Source organism: Falco cherrug, chromosome W (assembly GCF_023634085.1).
Source record: "Falco cherrug isolate bFalChe1 chromosome W, bFalChe1.pri, whole genome shotgun sequence".
In the NCBI taxonomy this organism is placed as follows: Eukaryota; Metazoa; Chordata; class Aves; order Falconiformes; family Falconidae; genus Falco; species Falco cherrug.
In genome coordinates, this window is record NC_073719.1 from 2144366 (window position 1) to 2170700 (window position 26335).

Genomic DNA, 26335 nt, shown 5'->3' on the forward strand with positions numbered 1-26335 from the left:
AAATGCTTTGTGAATGTTTTTTCCTCGAGGGACAGCTTCTTTAATTCCCTGTGATGTCCCCCTCCAAGCAGCATCTCCTCTGGCACAGGGGGATGCCTGGCAGCAACACGGTCCTTGCAAGAATTGTCATGATGGCAGGAGCCACTGCTTTGTTCTTTTCTCCTTCTTCCTGCTATGCCCCTGTTGTTTTCTGCTCTGATTGAAAGTTTCATGTGACTCTAGCTGTCACTGAGATCTGAGTTTGCACAGCACCTAGCATAGTGTCAGTCCTGGCTTAAGATGAGTGCTCTTTGGCATCGATTACTGCAATGCCAAAAAATCTGCATGATCAGAGGTGGGGTTCATAACAAGCTTGAGGAAGGGGGGCAAGGGTAGGGAGAGAGGTTTCTTTGCCTTGTTTCAGTCTCACAGGCTGCTTCCAAGTCTCACAGGGTGACTGCTGGGGGATAGAGCCCCCTTGTACATCATGGGGGGGCTCTGTACAGTCCTGTCTGTAGGGTGAGTGAGCTTCTCCTCTTCTGGGATGTTCAGCCCCTAGGTTTGTCTGTCCTACACTGAAGAGGGTCCCCCGTGGAGAGTCGGCCAAGTCCCAACAAACACACCAATATGGCTACATGCCATGCTCACTTTATTAAACAAAGAGGTCATATTTATAACTTAAACCAACCGCTCACCCGACTTTACACACAGGTGATTGGATAAAAATCTCTGGCCACGTGGGTGTCCGTGTCACTGACTGGTGAGCATGCTGCAGGCGCCTGATCAGAGTGTGCCGATGAGAGTGTGCTGATTTCGTGGTTCCCAGGACTTGCTCTGCACCTGGCTTCTTGTTTGTGCATAGCTTGTTTTCTTTCTCACACTGCTTGTTCCCAGGACAATTTAAAGTTGCTCTGCAGCTTCAACTAACAGGCCTGGGTTGTCCAACCCGGACAATGGTAACATATGTCCTCGGTCCTTTAAAAATCCCTCTACACTACACCACATATTGATCAGAGAAGAGAAAGGGAGAGTGCTTGTCATGCTTTAAACCAATAATTCCTTATCTCTTGTGTCTCCACAGCACAGAGTCCCACTGCAGCAGACCCCTTGCAGCAAGCCTATGCTGGAGTGCAGCAGTACGCAGGTTGTTAGTATTAACACATTCTCCCAATAAACCTTTCTTTAATCTCTGAACACACCTGAGGGGGCTGGGGGAAGGGAGGTGTTTGCTGATACAAGGCAAGCTGGGGTGTGTGTGTCACAGACTCTCAAATTAAATTTGAACTTCTTGTGAAAACAAATATAAAGCCCAAGGTCTTTTCTCCTAAAGGAGGCAATGTCCTTCCTTTCCCCTGGAAAGGCTCCCACTGACCTATACCTCTGTGCATCTTCATTGGCAGGACCAGGTCTGGTCTGCTTAGCACAGCACACAAATGCAAAATCAGGTCACTGATTTGGGGGCCACTTTCTGTAACAGGTCTTAGTGCTGCAGTGAGGATGGAAGATGGGCAACCAGATCCTGTCAGGATATGGTATGTTTGCACATATCCATTTTAGTATGTAGTCTACACTGGCTATACCCAGCTAGTTAGTTTGAGGCTTGCTTAGGAGCTACACAGACATACTCCTGGCTTTCCAGCAGATTTCTCCGCAGTTCCCAATGGATCAGCTTCTGCTTGTGTTGCCCTGTATGCTGAGCAGGTCCTTTGTAGTTGATGGAGTGACATCAGCCAAAGTGACCTAATGCAGACTGTGACCTGCTGTGTTCAACCTCCATTCACAGGGTATCCATAGCCAACTTTGCAAGGAAGGTGCCACCCCCAAAGTCATTATTTCCTGTGGTAACTGAAGCAATCATGGGTTCCCACTGAGGAGTGGCTATTATCTCATGTCAGCACTATATCTGGAAAGTTTACTTAATTCTCCATGTAGGGCTTCATTTTCTGGTGTTTTAGTTATCGTCATTTATCGCTTGTGAGGTTTGATAGATGGGAAAGAGCTCAAGCCTTTGAGCTGTTAATTAATCCCTCTGCACACACATAGCCCTTATCCTCTGCTCTCTGGGCTTGCAGGTGACCTGTATTCTATATTTTTAGCAGCAAGACACATTATCTATCATCTGTGGTACTGAATGGCTCCCCTTGTCTGCTTGGTGGGGGAACTGAGGTGGGGAAAACTGTTTAATTGCCACACACTGTTTCCACTGTCTTTGTGTGAGAGAAAGAAAGTCTCTGTGGACATGAAAGAAAAATGTATATCCGAGACTGTATGTGCAACTGTGCCTATACAGTGTGTGGGCATACAAAGGTTAGAGTAAGGGAGGAAACACATGTGATCTCTTTTAATGAGCATGTGAATTAATCAGGGTGCAAGAGCGATTACACAGGGAAACATGCACTCTGTGTGTGGCTGTCAGCATGGGTGTTGACATGCTGAGCTTATGAATCAATGTGTTTGTAGTGCAATCTGGGATGTTTACACATTTCTGCTGGGGAGATCTCAGTGGAGATCCCCATTTACACTGCATGGCTGTCCCTGGTGTTACTGCTGACAAAGCCAAAAGGAGGGTGGGTGCTCAGGGTGGTACCTCCTCAATAATCACTGTGGTTCATCTGCCACACCTCATGCTGCATGAGATGGCTCTTCACAGAGGCAAAATGCAGGGGTAGCCCACTTCTAGCTTGGTATCATGGTTTGGAGTGAAAGCTCCTTGCTTCCCAGCACTGAAATATGTCCCTCTTTCTTCTTTCCCTTTCTGTCTCCCTTGTAGCTGCTTATCCTGCTGCTTATGGCCAGATTAGCCAAGCGTTCCCACAGCCACCTCCCATGATACCACAGCAACAGAGAGAAGGTGAGTAAATGGGCTGTCCTCCTTTCTGCCACCAGCACACCATTCTCATCACATTGTTCCCCTCATCATATATCTACAGAGTATTCATTAAACACCCAATTGCTTTGAATTCATGGTCCACTGAGTCTTTTCTCAATTTCCATATGTGACACAGCATCATTGGCATTAACAGTAATGTGAGGGAACATCCTTATAGGGAATCGCTGCTGAGATCTCCTCAGTCCCCAGGGAGGGGAGAATGCTGATGTGCATGGGCCATGGAAAGACCTGTTAGGCAATAATGTCCAGTGGTGGTGGTGTGGTGGTGTCTGTGTTAGAGACAAGCAACAAGAATGCAGATGAAAATGCTATTGCATTGGAATAAAGGACTTAATAGGAAATGAAGCACTGGTGGCCCTTCATTAAAAGCCAGTAACATGATTTCAGATACCTGCTATTTAGAGAATGAGGATCAACTATTTAGAGGAGCTGATCTAGTCCTTTCAGCCTTCAGTGATAATCTTGAAGAAGAAATTAGAGCACAATATCTATATCAGGATGAGATTAATCATATAATAAAAGTACCTATTTCTTTACATTGACTATGAGAGCAGTCAAGTTATCTAGTCTTCAGGACAGGATGGCTGCACTGGAGATTTGAAAAGTAAGGAGAGGTGAATCTCCTACTATTGCATGTAAATGTTCTGTGAGGTATTCATGCCATGCTTTGCATAAAAAAAACTTGCCTGAATGAAGAGTCCTGTATGTTCCCTTTACAGTCAGTGGGGAGCATTGGGATCCTAAGAGGCAACTTAGTCACAACCGTCATCCAGGGAGTCCACTGCTCTCTCTTGACAAGAGGAGACTGCTTGCCTAAGTGAGGAATTTAAGTCAGATGCTTCAGCTTAGTGTAGAGACCCTCATTTAAAATAATTACATTTCAACTTTTCTCTATTAGATCACTAATTCAGATATATTCTATGCTATATGTGTTATACATAATGACATTTAATATTTTCATATAATGTAACAGTCAGAATGAATTGAATCAAGATTACACTGTCAAACTAAAACATTTTGATGACCTAGAACTAACTCTGGGGAGGGAAATCTCATATTGTAAGAAAATTAGAAATGTTGGCATTCCATTCTAATTTGGAACTAATTTTTTTACCGATGTCAGAACTTCCTGGGGAACACAACTTTCAGCTCCTGATTAGCTCTTGTACATGTCCCTGCTGTGAGAACAGATGCACAGATCTAATATATCATTACAGAGATGTTCCCCCATGCTGAAGGAATTTGCTTTTTATTACTTACTGTGACTAGATTAAGCACAGGACAAAACGGCAATCAGATCATTGCTCAGCATAGCATTGTGTCAGAAACAATCAGAAGCGAGGGATAGCTGTTGTGCTCAGTTTGAATACCCACTGCTCAAAGACCCCTGTGTTTGCAAGGCACCATGTGTCTCTGTGGGTTGAGGTTGTCACCCAGTGGACAAGTTATCTCATAACTCCTTGCTCCTTCCTGTAAGCAGCTGGTATTGAGGATGGTTGGGGCCAGATAAAAGAGATGAACCACCAGTCCAATGCAGGATGCTATTCCCAGTGTCCTCCATTTTCCTGCAGCGTTTAGATGCTGTGGCTTTCTCTCCTGCTTACTAGAAGGAGAATCTGTAAGGCACAACACTCCTTTTTAGAAGAGGGTGAAGACCTTTAAGCATCTGTAATTTTTAACAGGAAAATGCAGAAAGAGGAAATTCTAATAATAATGCTCAGTGCTGAGAAGAGCACTTTGTGTTTCCAAGGATATGACAAATGTTGATTCATTAATGAACCTGCTCACAACAATAACATCAATGATTACATTGTTAATAACAATGCTAACTCTCCGCTCCCAGATCCCGGTTGGATAACAAGCCCAGAGCCACTTGGCTGCTGCAGTGTTCCTGTAGAGATTAGTCATTACTTCCACATGAGTGCTGAGGCTACTGGCAGCTGACAGAGTGCATGGGGTGGAACAGATCCAAAACAATCAAAGCTAGAGATGAAGTCTTGATTCAGCCTATGTCAACTAGGCAAAACTTGGGGATAATTAAAATTTGTATAGTATTACTCATCTTGACATACTTTCTGAAACTCAAAGTACACTTAGATATTAAAATGAAGTGTAGGCTTGTGACTCTCATCTGCCCTGTGCTCGAACATGCTGGGGATGGAATAGCTAGCAGATGCAGAAGAGGCAATGAAATTCCAGGCTCTGAGTATTTGCTGTAGAGGTGAAGTGTGCAATTGACCAGGGCTGCAGGCTAACTTCCTACAGCCTTACGGGATAGCTCATTTTTAATTACTGTCACAAGAGCAGTCCTTACGACAGTGATTCACAGTATTGGGGATGCAATGCTAGCTAGCTGATGTCAGCTCAGGTACATGGCATTTACTTGCGTTGATAGTGGACACCCAGAGATATGTTGGGTCTGCTGCTGTCCCCATGATAACAATGAGCAGGAGGGTAAGGAGCATGGGCAGAGCCATGGCTTAGCAGCTTGGGTCCAAACAAGCCAAATCAACTTAGACACACTACAGAATTTTCTACCATGTACTCCCATGCCCTCAGTCCTGGTTTTTTTCCATTATCAAACACAGTTTGCCTGTAATATATAAACCATTCATAAACTGTGCATTCCTTACAAATTTTCCTGTCATCCAAATCAAGGCTATCTGTGCTTCTACTGTATTAATGAATAGAAATATCTATAACAAAGTCAGAAAACCAAGAGCCACAATACATGTCAGGGTAGGAATGAACCTTGATACTTTTTTTATAAGTGTTCTAATGGCTAGATTTTGAGCTGACTTACAGCTCTTTCGAAAACTAAAGTGTGCAGTAAATAATTTTAGTATTGTATTTGGCCCTGAACTGCAAAGTATACTGCGCTCCAATAATCCATTAACTCAGTCCAAAACAAGACCTTTCTCTCCAAGAAGACAGTTGGAGTTTTCACTAAGGTTTTGCCATACCAGCTCTGGTCTTCCTCTTGCTACACTGATCCTGACTGAGTTCATTAAAAGTCATTGCATGTGTGCACTAAGTCAGCTCTTCATAGTATTCTGAGCTGAACAACTAACAACTCATGTGTTTGGTTTCTTAAAAATATACACATATATACAGAGTTGGCCATACATATAGTCTTCCATGGAGTGCCCAGATTAACTTGACTCAGGCAAAAAAACCACCCTACACCTCAAGGTATAAGGGCTGAGACAGAGAGCGCTTGTTTTGTGACTTCTTTACCAAGGACTCCAATAGATAACCTACAGCTGGGTGGATTTAACAAGAACCTGCTTTTTAAATTCTAATAGCAGAACTTTCATATATGATAATAGTAAAATAATAATAATAAAAAAATCAAACTACCCCAGATTGTTTCTCAATAGCAGGTGGAGTTTTTAGCATCATAAATTAGCAAAATCCCTCTGTATTTGGGAACAGAGTGAGTTTGGCCTTGAATGTTGAGTTGGTATCAGAAGCCACAGCATGGGTTTCCTAGACACATTTCACAGCTGAACTGAGCTTTGAGGATGGTCTCTGCTTTTTCACATCTTCCCTGGTCTCTTCCTTTTGGTCTCCAAGCATTGAGAGACAAAGCTGACTTCAAGGTGAACTAAGGGTTGTTCTCTCCTTGAGCACAATCTCTAAATCTGGTGTAGATAAAGTTGTATGCCTCCTGGTCTGCCTTATGCCTTAGTAAGAGCTTCTCAGCACACACAGGCAGAATCCCTAGTCATGCACAAGACATCCAAGACCCCAAGAAATGCAGATGCTATTTTTGAAAGAATTTGCAAATTTTACAGAGCAAACTGCTGGCTCAGGTGATATCAGTGGGGATTTTTGCCACTAACAGCAGCAAAGCCAAAATTTTACCTATTCTATTATAGTATGGATCTGAAAACCCACAGCAGTAGTGCTCTGGGGCACATTCAGCTGAAGGAATGAATTTTTCCCGATATACTGGACCATGGTCTTCTCCTGGAAGAAGTTTTCTCAGCTCTAACAGATACCTAAGGGGTATGTGTGTGTATGTGTCAGTGTTTAATGCTTTCAGACTTTCATATGTATTTATCATGTCCATAACTCCACATTGTGTGGAGCTTAACTACAGCAAGGATTGGATTGGAGAAGGGATAGTGGCTCAGTGAGGAGACTAGGAAGAGGCAGACAGGAGGTGGGGAGGGGGAGATTGAAAAGCTTGGCATGAAATAGGGGAGCATGATTGTGGGCCACTGAGGTTCAAAAGCAATTTAGCTAAGCAGATGACCAGGTGCCTAATTAGTTAATTATTCCACCTTAGCACTATCCCCCCATTTTGAATAAACACTGTTACCATCTTCATGACCTCTAGGAAACGCACAAGATGCAAAAAGGATCAGCTGTTCCTTCATGACAGTCTTTTCAGCAAATTAGCAGGGAGAATTGTGCTTAGCAAATATTCATTAGGGCTTCATTTTCCATTAATCCAAAAGGAAGTGTGGAGAGCCTATGACTTCAGTCATGCTGAGGCGCAGGAATTTTAATGAGCTTTAAATGGGCATCTGTCAGTATCCTGACTTTGCTGTACTTCTGACAGCCAGGAGAGGATTAGTATTTGTTGCAATTTAGTTACAGCAGTCAGGAAATAATGCAACACAAGATAGTAAGCAGCAAAACGCTTTACCATTGGTCAAACTCTACTGTCCACATTGTTTCTCCATCCTCCAGAGGCCAGATCATACTGCTCCTTGTCTCTACTTCATCCAGGTCCCCCCGCACCCCACTTTTCAGAGCTATTTAACCACTTTGCTGTAGAATCACAGCTGCATATTATCAATGTCAATCAACCCACTGTCTTCATTCCCCTATAATTCCCCCTTTTTGTTTTTTTCAAAAGGTTGCTTCTATTTTACAAACATTTGACACGTGATGGGGTTGCGATTGCAGAAAGGCTGCAATGCCCACTTGCAATCTTCATTGGCAATTAAATGCAGCAAAGCAGCACGCCTTTTTTGTTTCTTCAGGTTTATGTACCCTTTCTCCAGCTTCTGTGATTGGCTATCCTTACAGCTAGCATGCTCAGCAACAACTATTGATTGGCTAAGATGCATGGGTTTCATGTTCTCTGCCAGCAGCTGACATGTCACCCCATATCCAGCTCTAGCCTTGCTTCATATCCCGTTTTCTCTCTCTCTTCCTTCTTGTCAGAGTTCACTCAGTCAAGGTTGCGGCTCGCTCTCTTTAAAGACACAGCTCTATCCCATCATTAAAGCCTGAGATGCCAGCAGCCCAGTCTAATCCCTCATTTCCCCCTTTTTGTTTTTCAACCAAAAAGGCCATGTTTATCATCCATTGCAGGGCCCTTTGCAAACAACAAAACAAACATGGTATCATGAACAAGATGACACAGATTACAAACAGTCCCATGAGTCACAACTCAATCCCATGAACCAAGACCCTTACCCCAAGTGACTTAACCAATCATCTAGAAACCCATGACACTATGTTCTGTGAAGGCGCTAACAAACTTAATTTGCCTATGGTATATGGTCCTCCCACTTTCCTGCTGGGTAGCCCTGGCCAAGCCCTATCTCCACAAAATAGAAATAAACTTTTTGGTAATTACCTAGGCAGGGCCACATCTGGGGCAGGTTGTGTATGATTACACCCTACAGATGCACACCAGTTTGATTCATTTCTCCACAAAGGACTGTCAGGTGTGACATTTTTCACTCCCACCCCATTGTTCCAATGAATTTCTGCTGTAGGTGTGAAGTTAAAAAACACACAGAATTCCACCCCTAAAGTCCCTAAAATATCAAGCTCTTGAGGTTCCAGAGGACTGACTGACAGACAAACTATCATCCTTGACATCCCACCACTGGGTGCAGTCTGTCATTTTTTACACTTGTTCTATCCCAATACTGACAATTTTTCTGTTATCCACTGATTCTCTGACCTGTTTGAGGGACCCACCCTTCCCACACTGCTTTTCTAAACTCTTTAACAGCCTCATATTGCACAGACTGCCACTCTCGAGGTTGATTTGGCTGATAAAATACCAGTCATGCCATCACAACCCCCAAAGCCCCTCGCTTAAGCGCTTCCCACTTGCATTCCTGCCACTGATCCCCCAGACCCCCTTTAATCCTCCCCAAAAATACAATCAAGTCATGGGGGGGGGGGGAGGACGAGGACAGGACAGTGTGGTTCCTTTTCCAGATCTATAGGACCTGGATCAAAAGGTTTATCAGTGCCAATGAAATCATTGCCTGAGTTATCCTGTTTCCACACTTGGTCCTGTGCAACATCCACAAGATGAACCTCCTTCAAGCTGCTGTCCCCCATGGATTCTTCCGAGGTCTCCTTGATGGAGGATACAATCAAATATGTACACAGTTCCCATGGGAAGCCAAAAATCCCTCCACTTATAGCAGGTAGAGCTATGGAGCAATGATTGTATGTTTCAGCTAGTTGTAGACTTTTCTTCACCATCTTTCTTAACAAGAACACACACTTCTCTGCTTCATCTTTCCTCCACCAACAGCATAAATTATGTTCTTGCAGGGGAGCTTCCCAGGGCCCACGATAACAGCACATCCAGGCTGCAAACTCCCATTCTTCCTCACCAGCTCATCACACTCCTGTTGCAGTTCTGGACCAGCCACTTTTAATAGCGCATCAGCAAGGCCACCGATGTTTTTAAAGTCCTCATTAGATGCATTTACCACAACATCAACAGGATAAGTGCACAAGTCAGCTTTATAAACAGCTATTACAATTCTATCTGTGGTCACTTGACTATAGGTCTTGCCTGTATTACTATTTTCTCACTGTTCTTCCAGCTGTTCTGACTACTCTTCCAGCCTGATTAGACCCTTAAAATCTTGTTTTGCACTAGCAGCAAAAAAATAAATAATAAATTTTCACTCTTTGAAATACGACTCAGCTCTCTAATTACCATACAGTTATGAATGCAGGCCAGACAGAATTTGCTCAACTAAGGTGACTCCCTTCAGCACTTCTCAGCTCACTCAAGGATATAACACTATGTTTTTTCTATATGCTGAAGTCAACTTTCACAACTTTATTCTGTAAATTACCCCAAACATTGGCCTTCTTTTTCTCAAAAAGAAGATTATGACCACCATGGGCTTTCCTCCAATGACCTTTTGTACTTGCATGTTTTCATCTACAAAGTTAAAGTTCTTTAAAGGCTTTTGCTACTGCTTGAAAACACATGCAAACCCATAACAATTAGTCCCCAATAGCTCACCTCTTCTAATGTCTGTTACACGATTCAGATTGCAGGCTCTCCCTACCTGTCTCAGCTACATTGGGCAGCACTGTCACCACTCATTACCTGAAGTCTCATATAAACTCCAAATGCCCAAATCAGTTTGCCTCACACAGAGCACCAATTGTTGCAATTGAGGTACAGTAGCCACAAAATAATGCAACACAAATAAAACAGTAAGCAGCAAAAAGGCTTTACCATTGGTCAAAATATACTGTCTATGCTGTTTCTTTAGCCTCCAAAATCCAGACTACACTACTACTTGCCTCTCCTTTGCCTGTTTTTTTTTTTCTCCCACACTCCTCAGAGCTATTTAACCACTTTGCTGTAGGAGCACAGCTGCATATTATCAATGTCAATCAACCCACTGTCTTCGTTCCCCTACGAGTAATGGCTAATAAAAGGTGGGAACATCTAGGTGATCTCCTTTCCCTAACAGGAAAGGCAAAGTTGTAATTATTTGCTGTGTTATAGCATTGTAATTATGCCCTTATGAAGAAAATGGGAGTATTTAAAAAAAGCTTTTCCTCCCCCACATTATGCCCTAGCCATAAATGGGGAAGGTTGGCTGACTCAGGTCACAGGATTGTAGGCCCATGGGCTGGGGAGGGGGAACCCTCCTCCCTCTGTCCTCTTACCGTTGTGGTAAGGAGCACACACTATTTCCCCTTCATCTACTCCCACCACCAAGCAATCCAGAGCTGGATTTACCTGTCAAGGTCAGTACAGAGCTGGGCAGCAGCTGGAAGTACCTTTGGAAACAACTCCACAAAGAAAACAACCCAAAACTTGCTTCATCAAACTATACAGTTTTCTGGTACTGAACACTGCAAGTGGTTTAAATGTTTGGGTTTTTTTTTCAGTAAAAGCACTTGGACACACCTGGTCTCTTGACTTTTGCTCAATTACAGCATGCTTAAAAAAAAAAAAAAAGTCACATTGAAACATTACATTCTAGTCTGCTTGACCAGAGGCAGATTCTCCCTCTTCCACCCCAAAATGGAATTTCAACAGAACATTTTATGAGTGTTTAACAAAACTACATATTCCAACTAAAGACTCCTCTCTGGATATCCTTCCAAGCACTCAAGTCTATATGAATATATGTTACAGCACTGAGGCAAAAAAGGCAATTCCTTTTGTAAAGTATTTTGAATATAAATCCAACTGTAATCTCTTTTAAAGAACCCTCTAGGATGGGACATGGCCAAACTGTCCAGATTTGGGGAAGCTTTTGGCTGAGTTGGGCGGGCTGAATGAAAAATTCTACAGAACAAAAAAAGCTCATAGGTCTGTGCATCTTTTTCTACTTGTTATCACAGTCCTGTCAGACACAAGAAGGATAATGAAACTTCTGCATGCAGACACTGAGAAGAGGCAAGGATTAGTGGAGGGGAGGGCACCCAGAACTCTACAGATTAAATGAGATTATGAGGAGCAAACAAAAACTATGAACCACATATTTCATTCTTTTTGTTCTTATTCCTCCATTCTGTCTTTCCATAACCACATGTGCTACTGCATTCCTCTGCTTCTAGATTTTATCCTAGTGTCTGTCCTGGGAAGATTAAAGAAGTCAGCATAGCTTTTAGGTGACTTTCTGATTTCCTGGTTTTCCGATTTGTCCATTCCTCTGAGAGTCTACAGACTGCTTCCTAGAGGTGGCCCCCTCACCAGTCAGAGGGGATGCCAAAGTAAAGCTCCACCATATGCTTTCTCATATCCTATTTCTCTGTATTCATGGGTCTTATTTTTATCCTGATAGGACCAGAGGGCTGTAACCTGTTTATCTACCATCTGCCCCAGGAATTTGGGGATGCTGAGCTGATGCAGATGTTCCTGCCTTTCGGTAATGTCATCTCCTCGAAAGTGTTTGTGGATCGGGCGACAAACCAAAGTAAATGCTTTGGTGGGTAAAGATAACAAAACAATTAGATTCATCCAGGAAAGGGCTTTCTCTGAATACCTTTCAAACTGCTTGCTTTCTGCTTAAGCTTTATGATTTCTCTTAATTTACTCCTGTCAATACTTCCCTCTTTGTTTCCTAATTGTCTCATGTTCAGAATGTGTGCGCTGCTTAGAGATGAAGGTTTAGCATCTCACCAGCACTGGGTTGCTGCAGCTGCTGGTGGTGGGGTGGAAAATATCTCCCCTTAGAAGGGGAGGCGGGGAGGGTACAGACAAGATTAAAGCACCTGGAGAAAAATGGAGGAGACTGGGGTGGTGGTAGGTGAAATGCTGATAGTGTTAACAGTGGGAGCATGTGTCAGAATTAAAAATTCTGTATGTAAGGAAAAGGAAAAACATGTTAGAAGAGGGTCCCCCGTGGAGAGTCGGCCAAGTCCCAACAATCACACCAATATGGCTACATGCCATGCTCACTTTATTAAACAAAGAGGTCATATTTATAACTTAAACCAACCGCTCACCTGACTTTACACACAGGTGATTGGATAAAAGTCTCTGGCCACGTGGGGGTCCGCGTCGCTGATCGGTGAGCATGCTGCAAGTGTCTTATCAGAGTGTGCCGATGAGAGTGTGCTGATTTCGCGGTTCCCAGGGCTTGCTCTGCACCTGGCTTCTTGTTTGTGCATAGCTTGTTTTCTTTCTCACACTGCTTGTTCCCAGGACAATTTAAAACTGCTCTGCAGCTTCAACTAACAGGCCTGGGTTGTCCAACCCGGACAATGGTAACATATGTCCTCGGTCCTTTAAAAATCCCTCTACATATCCCCCTTTTTCTTTTTGGACAACCCATGTCTGTTTCACAATGGATGTTAAACCTTTCTTCACACAAGAAAATAAACAGCTAAAAACTAAAAACGTTACAACAATGATTATAACAAAGCGTATTCCTTCCATCAATAACGTCTTTAACCAACCTGTTATCCCCAGTCCTCTCAACCATTCATCAAAGGGATTATCATCAGCAAGAATATGCTTCATGTTTCCCTGCAGTTGTGACAACGTCTTGTGCATTGATATGGAATGATCGGAAAGGTTCATACAACACATCCCTTCAAAATCCTCACAACCGTGTCCATGTGCTAATAACAAAAAATCTATTGCAGCTCTATTTTGTAACGTAGCATGCCTAACACTATCTACATCAAGCAATAACGAACTTAAAATCTGCGATGTAAGATTAAATTGTTTCTCTCCCCAACACGCTAACCTTCGTATATTCTTAGCATATAATGCAGCCATTGCTCCTGGCATAAATATAGAGGCTAAGACATTTGATGTTACAGACTGCAGATCTACTTGGTCATTACATGTTTCATCAAAGGTGCGCAGTGCCCTCCGTGATCTATGAGACTGTGGAGTCATTTTCAATAAGTCTTTCATATGTGGAGCAAACAAAGTCAAACGCCCTAAATAACATGGTCCACCGACAGGATACAAAGGAATCCCTGGCCACGCTCTGTCCCCACATATCAAAAAGATTCCCGGTGGCAACTGATAACCCCCTGATACATCTATATGGAAACTCCCAGTTTTCAGTTCACCCCAAATTGGTGAACTGGTTAGATTTTGAAACCCTGTATAAAACCCCTGTTCACCTTGACATGTTAGCCATAACTGCCACGGGTCACCAAACCAAATTACTCCAGTGCCATTCATGGGCTGAAGTGGTGATGACATGTGGGTACAGTCTGCCATACTAGTTGCTGTTACATTAACATATTCAACAGGTAAAACGCTAGTCAATAGGTCTAACTCCTGCAAAGGTAAATGATGTGGCTGATTTAAATCCTCAATAACTGTCTTCTGCCACACTGCATTACGCATAGAAGGCCAAACATATTGCCCATTTGGACTCATACATGTACCATTCTGATTGGAAGTCAGATCCACTGCTTTAACATTCCAAAAACCATCAAAATCTGTTTCATTCTCTTGCAGGGGAATACCAATTAAACAAGTTCTAAAGGGGTTGTCTGCCTGTTGCAGACTTAAACAAAAGTCTGTTACTCCCGTGATATTTGCCCATGTCACCCATATGTTTGTCCTAGGCAAGATGTCAAAAATACTTTGGCCAATGGGTAAAAAATTCATCAAGACCGTAATCCAAGTCCACCACTGAAACATGTTTACTCTTGCAATTTCCACTTTTTTTTAATTTTATTTATTTCTTGTTTTACATATTCCACCCCACAAATCAGTGCTTTCAGGGATTCTGATGATGTGTACTCTCTCCAATCAGCATGGTATTCCACTAGTCATATGCTTTCTCTTGCTTCATGCCCATTTACTAATCAAACACATACACTCTTTACACCATTTACATTTCAGCTTTGGCTTACAGAACCGTTTTACCCCACATAGCATACATTGGCATAATACCCGCGGGTTACATCCCTTACAACATAGACAGTTTATTCCGTCTGCTCGCTCTGAGTCTTCTCTTCTGTCTTCTGATCTTGACACACAGGTCACACAAACTTGCTACGGACCCATATAGGTCCTTCATCTGTGGAGATACAAAAATAACCTCTACCGGTAAATAACACCGGATTAGGTCCTTCCCATACGCCTGAAGCCATATTTTTATACAAAACATTCAAACCAGGAACTGTAGTTGTTTGGTTCCCTCGCGCTGTTTGGTGATGTATAACAACAGGTGGTCCCTCTCTACCCTCCGTAAGGGAAAGATAGTTTAAGGTAAACAACACCTTAGTCAACCGTTTAGTTACATCTATGTCCTGTGATACTTTCTGTCTCTGAAGATAATCCTTCAGGGTACGGTTTGCCCTTTCAACAACTGCTTGCCCTGTTGGGGAGTGAGGAATCCCTTTGACGTGTTTAATTCCCCAAGTTGTCATAAACCTATCGACTCGCTGACTACAATACGCTGGACCATTGTCCGTCTTAATTTCTACAGGTACTCCCATGACAGTAAAAAAAGACATTAAGTGTCTCTCCACATGTAATGCCTTTTCACCGGTTTGTGCAGTGGCCCATATAAAATGAGAATAGGTGTCGATTGTGACATGCACATACTTAAGCTTACCAAAGTCAGGTACATGTGTTACATCCATTTGCCAAACCTGAAGTGCCTTCAGACCTTTTGGGTTAGTGCCCACCCCTAAACCAGGTCCATGATACTACATTGAGGACAGGAGCGGACAATACCCTTTGCATCTGCTATGGGTATTTGATACTGTCGATGTAAAGACTTTGCATTCTGATGAAACATCCCCTGGCTGTTATGAGCTTATTCAAACTTATTTGTTGGAGGAGTTACTGCCAGAGCTTATTCAAACTTATTTGTTGGAGGAGTTATTGCCAGACAGCTGACCGCTTCATCAGCTCTAGCATTACCTTCGCCCAAACCAATGGTCCACTGATGACTTCTAATATGCATAATACAAAATTCATGTTTTCTCTGTCGAAGAGTACTACGCAGTTGTATAAACATTTCACCAAGATGTTGATTCTTTGTCTCTCAACAAGGCATCTTCAATGCGCTGTACGACACCAACTACGTACAATGAGTCTGATACTATGTTTACAGGTGTGTCGTTCCAGCTTCCCAATGCCCAACACACTGCTTTCAGTTCTAAGGTTTGAAGGTTGTCCTGTGGTTCACCGGTGATCACGTGTTTCTGCCACTGATTATCGGATTGCTAAACACACGCAGTCTTCTTCATCTTTCGTCCTGCATCTGTAAACACCGTTGGCCCTTCAACTGGTCTTTTTGAGCATAACGGTCTCGCAATCCACTGGTAATGTTCTAACATCTTCCAGAGAGGTCCTTTTGGCCGGTTGTTGTGTACAACACCTGTATAACCCATCAAGGCTTCCTGTATGGCTGTTGAATGTCTCAGGAGCCACTCATAATCATCACCACGGGCTGGAATACTGATATCTGATGGTTCAGTCCCATCAATTTCAACAGTCCTGTCTCTTCCTTTTCTCACCAAGGCCGCTACTGCTTCAGGACAACTTAAAATACAATGTCTGGGTTGCAATGTAAAAAACAACCACTCTAAAACGATCACCGTATTTTCCCCCTTTTTCTTTTGACATAGTAAAATAAGGGCAAAAGGTTAAGTGGCAACATTACAAACCAAAAAGAATAACGGATGATTTGCCGTTTGGCAACCACACCAGCCAGTCTGAATTTTGTGGGACACTTCTAGGGCAGCCCGCTGTTCTGGTGAACAAGTTCGAGGACTGTTTGCTTTGGTGCCATGCAACCAGGATCGAAACGGTTGCAAATCATCGTTATTGAGGCCAACTATATTACAAACCCACTGTAGGTCTCCTAAAAGCCTTTGAGCATCATTCAGATTAGTTATTTGTGTAGTAAGGGTCACCTTCTGTGGTTGGATCTGAGCATCCGAGATGAGCTAGCCTAGATATTTCCATGGGGCCGAACGTGTAACCTTCTCAGGTGCCACAATCAAAACACATGATAGAAGGTGGTCAAGAAGCCATTTCAGTTGATCATCTGAAATCCCTTGTTCAGCGGCCAATAAAATATGGTCCTTATAATGATAGATCAGGACGTGAGGCCAACGCTGCCCTACCGGAACAATTGCCCAATGTACAAAAGTCTGACACATCGTAGGAGAGTTCTTCATTCCTTGTGGTAAGACAACCCATTCATACCGTTTGGCTGGAGTGGCACGGTTTATTGATGGCAGAGTGAATGCAAATCTTTGCGTGTCATCAAGATGTAAGGGAATCGTGAAGAAATAGTGTTTCAAGTCTATCACAACAATTTGCCAGTTCTGAAGGATCATCATAAAAGGTGGAAGAGCAGGTTGCAACACTCCCATCGCTAAAATCTGATCATTAACCGTCCATAAATCATGTCCCAGTTATGTGCATCCTGATTATTAACCACTACTGGACAAGCTAAGGTGCTAGTCACCTGCCAGTCACCTTCCAAACTAGCATCACAAACACCACCAGACCAACGCTGTAGAATTGGATCTTTTCTCGAGTTCAGCATCGGAGGTGTAGTTGGGCTAACTGGAAGAACTACAGGTATTGAAGTAGTAGGCAGGTTCATATCAACTCGCTTTTCCAGGTTTCTTAATTTATCTATTACCTCCTGTAAGGATTTCTCTGTATTGTTATCACAAGGCTTCTCCCCGCCTTCCTCCTCAAATTTGTCCGATGATGTTTCAGGAAGAGGAGGATACGTCATCGGACGGTGCTTTTGCCTGCCCTGATGTGACCTACGAGCTGTCGCCACCCTCCGTTTTGGTCTTGCTCCACCCACAGGTCCGATTGGTGCAGCACGACTCGCTGCCCCGCCTTCCTGGGGAGGCTCAACAGCCTCTTCCGGTTTTGGCCCAGTTACAGCAGACCCCCGAGGAGTAACTTACGGTCTGACTGCTGTCTTATCTAAAAGCTCCAGCACTGTTGAACACGCAGGGGCGGACATACCCTTCATAGGACGAGTATGCCCAACTCCGAAAAATGTAGCCAAGAGACAAGGCTTAGGTGAATCACCCTTCTGCTCTATTGTCTGTTCTACCACATCTACCCCCAATGCTTCTATAGCTGCCGCCGCTACTTTATTTTCCGCCTTCATAGTTTCCAGAGTGTTAACTATCAACCGCCACGTCGCTCCTAACGCTTTAGCTTCTTTTCCTTCTTTGCCTCCCTCAATCGTAGTATCCCAGAGGCAATTTCCCACTTATCTCCATTCCACAATACTAAACAATAACGCGGGCTCAGGGATCTTATTCTTTTTTTGTGCCCAGCGAACTAAGGTCTCCACTTCGGTTTCTTTAATGCTCTCACCTCTCTTAAAGAGGATGCTAGTTAACAGTTTAATTGCCGTGTCTAATTCCATCGCGATCTTCCTGAGAGCTCCCCCCTCTCACAGAAAGGATATCAACGGGGAGTCCCGCCACACTCATCATGGCCTTCCATAGTGCCCCCCCCCCCTCACAGAGAGGAATTCAGTGGAGAGCCCTGCTGCGATTTACTCTACGTGGTCTTAACACTGGCGGGGGTGCGATCTGCAGCTCTACACCGAACTCTGGACTCTGCTTTTCGCCTTCCAGTTTCCACCCACCTCTGACCTCCAGCTCCCTAATCGGACAACTTCCCTTCGGGTCCGATGCACAGAGACTTCCGCATTTAAGTGAACAGTATTTAAGCTAAACTGCATTTAAGCGAACCACATTTAAGCGAATAAATGGGTCCCTGTTCGGGCACCAGACGAAGAGGGTCCCCTGTGGAGAGTCGGCCAAGTCACGACAATCACACCAATATGGCTACATGCCATACTCACTTTATTAAACAAAGAGGTCATATTTATAACTTAAACCGACCGCTCACCTGACTTTACACACAGGTGATTGGATAAAAGTCTCTGGCCACGTGGGTGTCCATGTCACTGACAGGTGAGCATGCTGCAGGCGCCTGATCAGAGTGTGCCGATGAGAGTGTGTTGATTCCGCGGTTCCCAGGACTTGCTCTGCACCTGGCTTCTTGTTTGTGCATAGCTTGTTTTCTTTCTCACACTGCTTGTTCCCAGGACAATTTAAAACTGCTCTGCAGCTTCAACTAACAGGACTGGGTTGTCCAACCCGGACAATGGTAACTTATGTCCTTGGTCCTTTAAAAATCCCTCTACACATGTTGATGTTGTGGGGCTGCAGGGAAGACAGAGTTGTGGGGGGCATCTTTCCAGCAGCTGTGATGCAATATACTTCAAGGGGACAAGGGCTGAACAACATCGGCTGGATGCCTGCTCTTCTGTGAGGATGGCTGCTTAGTGGACTGCAGGCAGCTATGCTCTGAGCCCACTGAATCTGAATCAGTGCTACAGCAGATAGGTACCCCAAGCTAACCCTGTGCCTCATTCTACAGGCCATGCTGAGAGTCTGAGTTTGAAAGCTGCACTATGCTCACACAGCTCTGGCCTCGCTGCTAGCTCAACCCCACCAGTGGGAGCATAGATAGAACATAGCCTTGGTTCCCTGTGAGCCACCAGATAGGGACACCCTGTGCTACACCCACAAAGGGAGGGCTCAGCCAGCCAACAGCCATGTGGTGATGTGTGCATGGTGTATCATTGGGATTCCACTGCAAAGGTGTTGCTGTGAAGGATCACGTCTGGTAGTGTGGCAGCATGGGTACCCTGCCACATTTGCTCCGTTCCCACTTGGAAGACAGGGGATCTCCCCCATCCATGTACCCAGCACTGGGGTGTGCAGTTTGTGGTTCTCCTCATTCTGCGCTCTTTGCAGACCTTCCCCTGAAAAGTGCAACAGGAGAAGCTATTGTCTTCATTTTCCTGTTACTTGCAGCTGATCTGGAGTCTGTCCCTCAGGCAAACTTCCAGAGTTAAGACATTGGATTTTTCATTTGATTTCAAAGCCACACTCAGGCTCCACACTATGCTTCCCTTCACATGCTGCCTTCCCCTTTCCCCTCCTGGAGAGCCTACCTCATCCCTTACTAGCTATGGTGCATGTCAGACAGTACTTCCAAGAGTTTCATGCCTCTTCTCTATGTGCAGTTCCTCCTGCACATCCACAGAGAGTCTAAACAGGCTATTTTCCCCTTTGATTGAAGGAGTCCTGTCCTCTGATGTGAGGGGACACAGCATTCCCCTTTGCCAGTAGTCATTGTGTTGTTGCAGTATCAAGTACCAGAGGAATGAAGGACAAAAGAGTTTGGTGTGAAGAGGCAGTTGGGAAATTCAAATGAGAAATTATGAATTAGCCCCGTTTTCTCCAGAGCCCACTTGCTTTTAAGAGCTTTAACCTCATAGCAAGATGAGCAGACCAGCACAGCTCTAGGTGACATATAAAAAATTACTGCTCCAAGGATATCCATGGATTAGAAATAGACCTTTGGCAATGAAATTGCTATTCCTATAAAATATTTAGGGGACTATTGAGCCTGGTTCTCCATGTATCGACAAGGGGGAAGACCAAAGGTAAATGGAGAAGTGAGGTGAGAGCCAAGTCCAGTAAGGGCAAGTATCTTCTGAACAGGTATTCACATAATTTCCTCTTAGCACAAAGGCTTTCTGGCTACAAGACTTAATGAGAATAGCAACACATACCTAGCTTGTGGGACAGGGTTGTGGAGCTGGCTTTATTGCTGCTTCCAAGGTACTGTGAGGTCATGGCTGATAGCTGAGTAGGGATTGAGGGATCTTAGCAGCAATTTTTCTTAACTATGAATCTTACTGGGACAAGCTAAACATCAGCTTGATTGATAAAGTAACCTCCAAAACTAATGGTGGGATATTCCAGCCTGAAAGCAGAATGGTGCCCTTTGGATGTGTAGACTCAAGTGCATAGACAAACAAAAGCAGGAATTAGACATTGCTAGTGGTCTTAGTCACCTTATATTAGCTTCTGACACAAATATCCAAGTCCATTTAGTTTTGGGTCCCAGGTGTCAAGCCCCAGTTTTCTCTGGCTTTAACTTACTTTCCCATAGAGCTGAGTGCCTGCCGTGACTGTTGGTCTCAGACAAATGCATTAACTATACTGCCATGTGCACCACCTCCAGAAGGATAGAAATAGCAGAAGTACAGGTAGCTAATTATCACAAGCATGTCATGTTTCTCTTCAAAATCTCCCATCCTGCTGACCTTCAGCTTTAAAGCAATGTAAAAATCTAGAGGGCATTACAGAAAATCAGGCCTTTCATTTATTTTGGTAAGTCCAACAGAAGGTGCCACTGATTATCAATCTTTTTGTTCAGAAAGCCAATTAAAAAAATAATTACTTTTTTCCTAAATCAAAAGAAGGGATTTTGTTGACTTTGAAAAGAAGAAAACTCTTTCCTTTGTTGATTGTCATAGTTTAACCCCAACTGGCAACTAAGTACCACACTGTTGCTCACTCACTCCTCCCCCCACGGATGAGATGGGGAGGAGAATCAGAAACAGGTAAAAATCATGGGTTGAGATATGAACAATTTAATAATCAAAATAAAGTAAATTATAATAATAATTGTAATGACAAGGAAAGAGAGAGAGGAATAAACCCCAAGGAAAACAAGTGATGCACAATACAATTGCTCACCACACGCTGACCAATCCCCAGCCAGTCCCCAAGCAGCAATTGGCCCCTCCAGGCCAATTTGCCCCAGTTTATATACTGAGCATGATATTCTATGGTATGGAATAACCTTTTGGCTAGTTTGGGTCAGCTCTTGGCTCTGCTTCTTCCCGGCTTCTTGTGCTGGGCACAAACACAAGCAGCTCACTGGCAGAGCATGGGAAACTGAAAAGTCCTTGACTTAGAGCAGGGGTCCTCAAACTACGTCCCGCAGGCCGGATACAGCCCTCCAGGGTCCTCAATCCAGCCCACGGTATTTACAGAACCCTCCCGACCCCCCCCCCCCCCCCCCCCCCCGCTGGGGGTTGGGGGGGGAACCAAGCAGCCGCAGATGACTGCCTGCCACTTCATCCACACACCGGCCCCCTGTTTAAAAAGTTTTAGGACCCCTGACTTAGAGTAAACACTACTTAGTAACAACTAAAACATCAGTGTGTTATCAACATTATTCTCATACGAAATGCAAAAAAAAGGCACTGTACCAGCTACTAGGAAAAAAAATAACTCTATCCCAGCTGAAACCAGGACACTGCTTAAACATTTCCTAAAACATGTAAAAACATAGCATTTGCATTCTTTTTCACTTTTTTTTAACTCATCTAGAGCTCTCCAACTGGAAGCCTAGGGGGACAATTCTGTCTGGCCCCAAAAAGATATTCCACTATTATATGACCTTTTAAAATATATATCTGCTATGTTGATCACAAGTAAATTGCTGTAACAGTCTAGCCACAAGTTGTTGAGAAATTGTCATGAAGTCCTGCTTTAGACAAACTTAAAGAAATTGTATGGAGAAAAATGTCACCATGGCTTTTTTTTTTTTCATGGGAACAGAAAATACTTCATTTGCTGCTCTTGTCTTACTGTTGAACGACCTGTAAGCAGCTGGCCCAAAGTGAGTGAGTCAGTAGAGCAACATCTCAAAATAGGACTTGTATTCCTTCCCATTTGGCTCTGAATTCTGCCCTGCATTTCCAGCACACAGTTATCTCCTTTGGCCACTACTGGCAGGATAGTGTATGGGTAGCCATGGAAATCTTAGGAACAAAGCCTTTCTCCTAGTTTCTGGAGTCCAAGACCCTGCAGAAAACCATTAGCACCTGCACATGCTGAAGAAACCATGCTGTGGCCATGACTTTCCTAATTCAGAAGCTGCTGCCTCTTGCCTAACAAGGAGCAACAAGGCGTGCAAGCTATAGTAAACACCAGTCTCGTGTATATAATGTGAAAGTGCTCAAAAATATATCTATTTTAAGAAAGCATTTGAAGACTTTAGTGAAATACAGTTACAATTATGTTCTAGGAAAGTGTTTTAGCAGAGAAGAGAGAGAAAAGGCTAGGTTTGGCAGATATTAATTAGAAAGGCATGACAGAAATTAGAAAAATGAGGACCTGGATAGAGCAGCAGAGGCCAAATGATTACCCCATGGTGTCAAATAAAATGTAGATAAATTAAAGCTGGAGGAATTGCTTTAGTGATACACTTGGAAATTCATTCCTCCTGTCACCTCTTTCTGAGAGTAGTGACCACCTGGATCTGCTGGCTCTTTGCACACCATCAAGCAGTGGACACTGTCAGGACAGTTGTGCTCCATAACCCTCCCTGTCCCCCATGTGTCTCCTTGGCATGTGCCTGTTCTCACCTGCTGGTGTGGCAGCTTCTGACAATGAATTCCAGATGCTGTGAAGAACCTCTCTCATGCCCACAGAGACATGGTGGTTTCCCTCCACTCAGCTTGATATGGTCTGAAAAATCAGGTGTGAGCAATCACAACTGCTGGATGTTTTTCTCCTTTTCTATGCATTCCAGATGGACTTTCACACTCGTAGTAGGGATGTCCCACCCCTTTTTTGAAATATCCCACATAAATGTAGCAAGGAACATTCTAGCTTTGACTACAAACTGTGAGGGCTTCTTAGGACCCTAGGATTATATGGCGTAAAGGCCATATTTGACTTGGTACAACATGGACATCGAGTTTCATTCCAGATTCCTACAGGGAGTCCAGTCAAAGTTGCTAGTGGGCCACCTCTCTTGGAAAAACATCTAGTCTTCACTGAAGATGCCAAAAGAGAGAAGATAACAGCACTTGAATGTCATAATAATTTATTATCTTCACTATTAAATCTTCCTATTCCCTACTAAACTTCTTCTGGCTCCTAGCTTATGAAAAGAAACAGGGGAGCCAAAGGAGAGAGCTTAAATGTGAGAAAAGCAGTGAGGAATGAGGACTGGACACAGGAGAGGGGTGAAGCTCAGGAGAAGGGCTGAGGGTTGGGTAGACCTTGTATCATGGTATTAAAAACACACTGTGGCAGTTCAAGACCACAGTGTGTTGGCAGAAATGTGGGGCAGGAGATGCAAGGCAGCATGCAGGTTGTGACAGTATACATAGTTTCAACTTTGAGGCTGAAACAGAAACATCAAGACACTAGGACATTGGCAAAGCTATGCAGGGCCCTGGGATCAGGGGCACTGCAGATCAGGTCTAAAGTGCATTGGCAGCACTTCATAAGACATAGAAGTGGAGTGACAGACCCTGACGTATATCAGAAAAATATTGCTCAGCACCTGCTCACAACGTGTCTCCAGCACACCCTGCCAAAGCTGGCAGTTTCTCATTTAATAATAATAATAAAAACAACAAAAAAAAACAAACAAAAAAAATCAAACCACAGATCTCCTTAAGTTCATCCAAATAAATGAGCAAGTCCAGGAGTAAGGTGGTGTAAGGGTAAGAAATTCCAGTTCCGTGTTCCTGCCCCATCTGGGCAATTGTGGGTCAACATGTCTATGACTTGATTTACCTCTCTCGTAGCAGACAGACTCCTTTGTGCAGGGCTTTAGGATCCATGGATGAGGACAGTTATTTATCAATTCAAAGATTTTTGGAGTTTTTTCCCTTAATCCTTTCTAAATAAGATTATCACCGGAAAAAGGAATTACTAGAAAGCACTTAGAAGAGAGGTTGAGCTCTGTTGCTGATATCAGTACTATGATTAAATTTAATATTTTTTTTCTTTTTACTTTTAACGTGATTTCAAGTTTCCTAAGAAAAGTCACTACCCAAGCCTTTCTCCCTGTAGCCCATCGAATTCGGCTGTGTCCTGTACTTTGCATGATCTAGTGGCAATACATTTTGTTTCAGGTCCCTGGACAATATCAGGTTGTCATTCCCATATAGCTACAGGCTATGGACCAAAGCTCAAAGTGTAATGGAAGAAGCCACTAATTTGAGTGCCTCAGTTGAGACAATATGTGGACAATTTTCCAGATGCATTAAGCATGCCTGACCCCTGAGATAGTTCAGTTCAGACTGGCACTAGTTTGTTGTGGTCCTCTCCACTCTGAAGGACCTGGCACAAACAGACAGCAGAGAGATTCATGAGGTGTCCAGCTTAGTGGGAAAGTAAGTCAAGGGGAGGAGGACACCATTAGAGGGGTGCTTAGGGCTCCCAGAGGATAGGGGAAGGAGGCAAAAAAGTTAGCTAGCTACTCCAATTTTTAGTCCAAAGCATCCAGGCTCTGAGACTTCAGGTCTGCAGAGTAAGGATGGGACTCTTCTCCAGCTGATAAGGAAAGAGTTGTATGAGTAAGAAAGAGAAGGAGCTGTTCATGAAACTCAGTGCACAGCACCTCCAGCCATTGCAGTTGTTTGGGGAGATTTCAGGGGCAAGAAGAGGAGTGGGAGAAGTATTAGGGCTGTGAGTCACTATTCATTTACAATCTATAACTAATTTGATGTTTAGATTAATTTCTGATGCACTCTCAAAGGCGCACTGAAAGATTTTTTCTTTTATTGTAATGCTGAATGCTTAATGGATATATATATCTGTCATTTATGCACTGACTTACCAAAACTTTCAGACCAAGCAAGCATGTATGCATAAGGAACAGCTGTTTGCAGTTCTTCAGTTAAAGGGACAGCTCTGTCTTTTCCCAATAACTTTTGTTAAAGAAAAATCTATACATTGTACACAGGGACTTCTGGTTTCTTTTGTAGCTTAACAATTTATTAGACAAGAATGTGTTAGCAGAAGCTATCTTTATTATCTGTCTATGTGTCTATCACTATTCTATCCATCTCTCCACACAAGTGATAGACATAGTCCAACCAGAATCCTTTTAAAAGTTATGATATATTTGTACATACCTAGTCACATGCACACTTACACAATCATTTTAAATATTTTTACTCATGATGTAATTAGATGAATGAACTAATAATTGCAAAATATTTTAATGACATACAAAGGGGGAATGGCCATCTACGTGACAAATAGAAATGACCAATGTTAAGAGTTAACACCAGAAGAAAGAAAAGAGGAAAAATATGAAAAATGATGAAAACTGAATGCTTGGGGCTTCAAATCAATCCATCAGCATTGGGACATAGGAAAAGAATCTGACCAGGCTCTTGTGTGCCTGCACAGTGTGCTATCTACCACCACCTCCTCTAAAAACCTTTTGACATTGGATAGAGTAGATGAACCTTAATCCTATATGGCTGGTCCTACATGTGATCTAAGGATATTATAGTTTCAGATGTGAACACCCCCATGTGTAGAAATATCAGAGGAGGATATTTACTGCTACTTTCATTCAGCCCAGAAGTTTCTGTTTAGAAGTCAGAAATAGTGGCTCCCTCCATCAGGCAGGCCCATTTCTGAACTCAAGGTGATTGATCTTCAGAGTAAGGACTTACCATATCATGCTCTTGTGAAATTGTAGACCCACCACAGCATTTTGGCTTCCTGTTACATCTGTTTTTATTTTTGTTTTCCCAAGATCTCTCTCATGCAAAGTGAATTCCAACTGTAGAATGGACAAGTCTCACTATCAGTCCACCCAACCATCCATACCCCCATACATCTATCTTCAAATTCTTTCTATTAGTTTATCTTGTCTCATTCACTGAACAGGACTGCTCTTCAGCATGTTGAAGTGTGTTAGCTGCCAAGTTACTGAATAGCTGTTCAACAGATCCTCACAGCTCTGTGCTTGGCCTCAGGCCTTCCTTCCTGCACAGAATTTATATTCAAACCCTGCTCTGAATATAAATTTATTATTATTTCCTCATCTGTTTCCTAAGACCCTTCCCAGAAGAGAATTTAAGAGGTTCACAGAGCTAAGTAACAGCA

The 26335-nt window shown here is 43.3% G+C and overlaps 1 protein-coding gene across 11 annotated transcripts in view; it reads left to right on the forward strand.

Annotated features, from left to right (window-relative positions):
- The window catches only part of LOC129734524 (CUGBP Elav-like family member 4), a 342020-nt gene that overhangs the window by 255341 nt on the left and 60344 nt on the right, over positions 1 to 26335 (forward strand). For 4 of the 11 annotated variants that reach the window (XM_055698108.1, XM_055698109.1, XM_055698106.1 and 1 more), the window contains 3 exons: positions 1061 to 1126; positions 2750 to 2830; positions 11905 to 11988. In XM_055698108.1, the coding sequence (XP_055554083.1) occupies positions 1061 to 1126; positions 2750 to 2830; positions 11905 to 11988 (231 nt within the window). Of the gene's footprint in view, positions 1 to 1060; positions 1127 to 1379; positions 1386 to 2749; positions 2831 to 11904; positions 11989 to 26335 lie in introns of all 11 variants that reach the window. The other 7 variants (XM_055698116.1, XM_055698117.1, XM_055698114.1 and 4 more) reach the window with 2 other exon arrangements.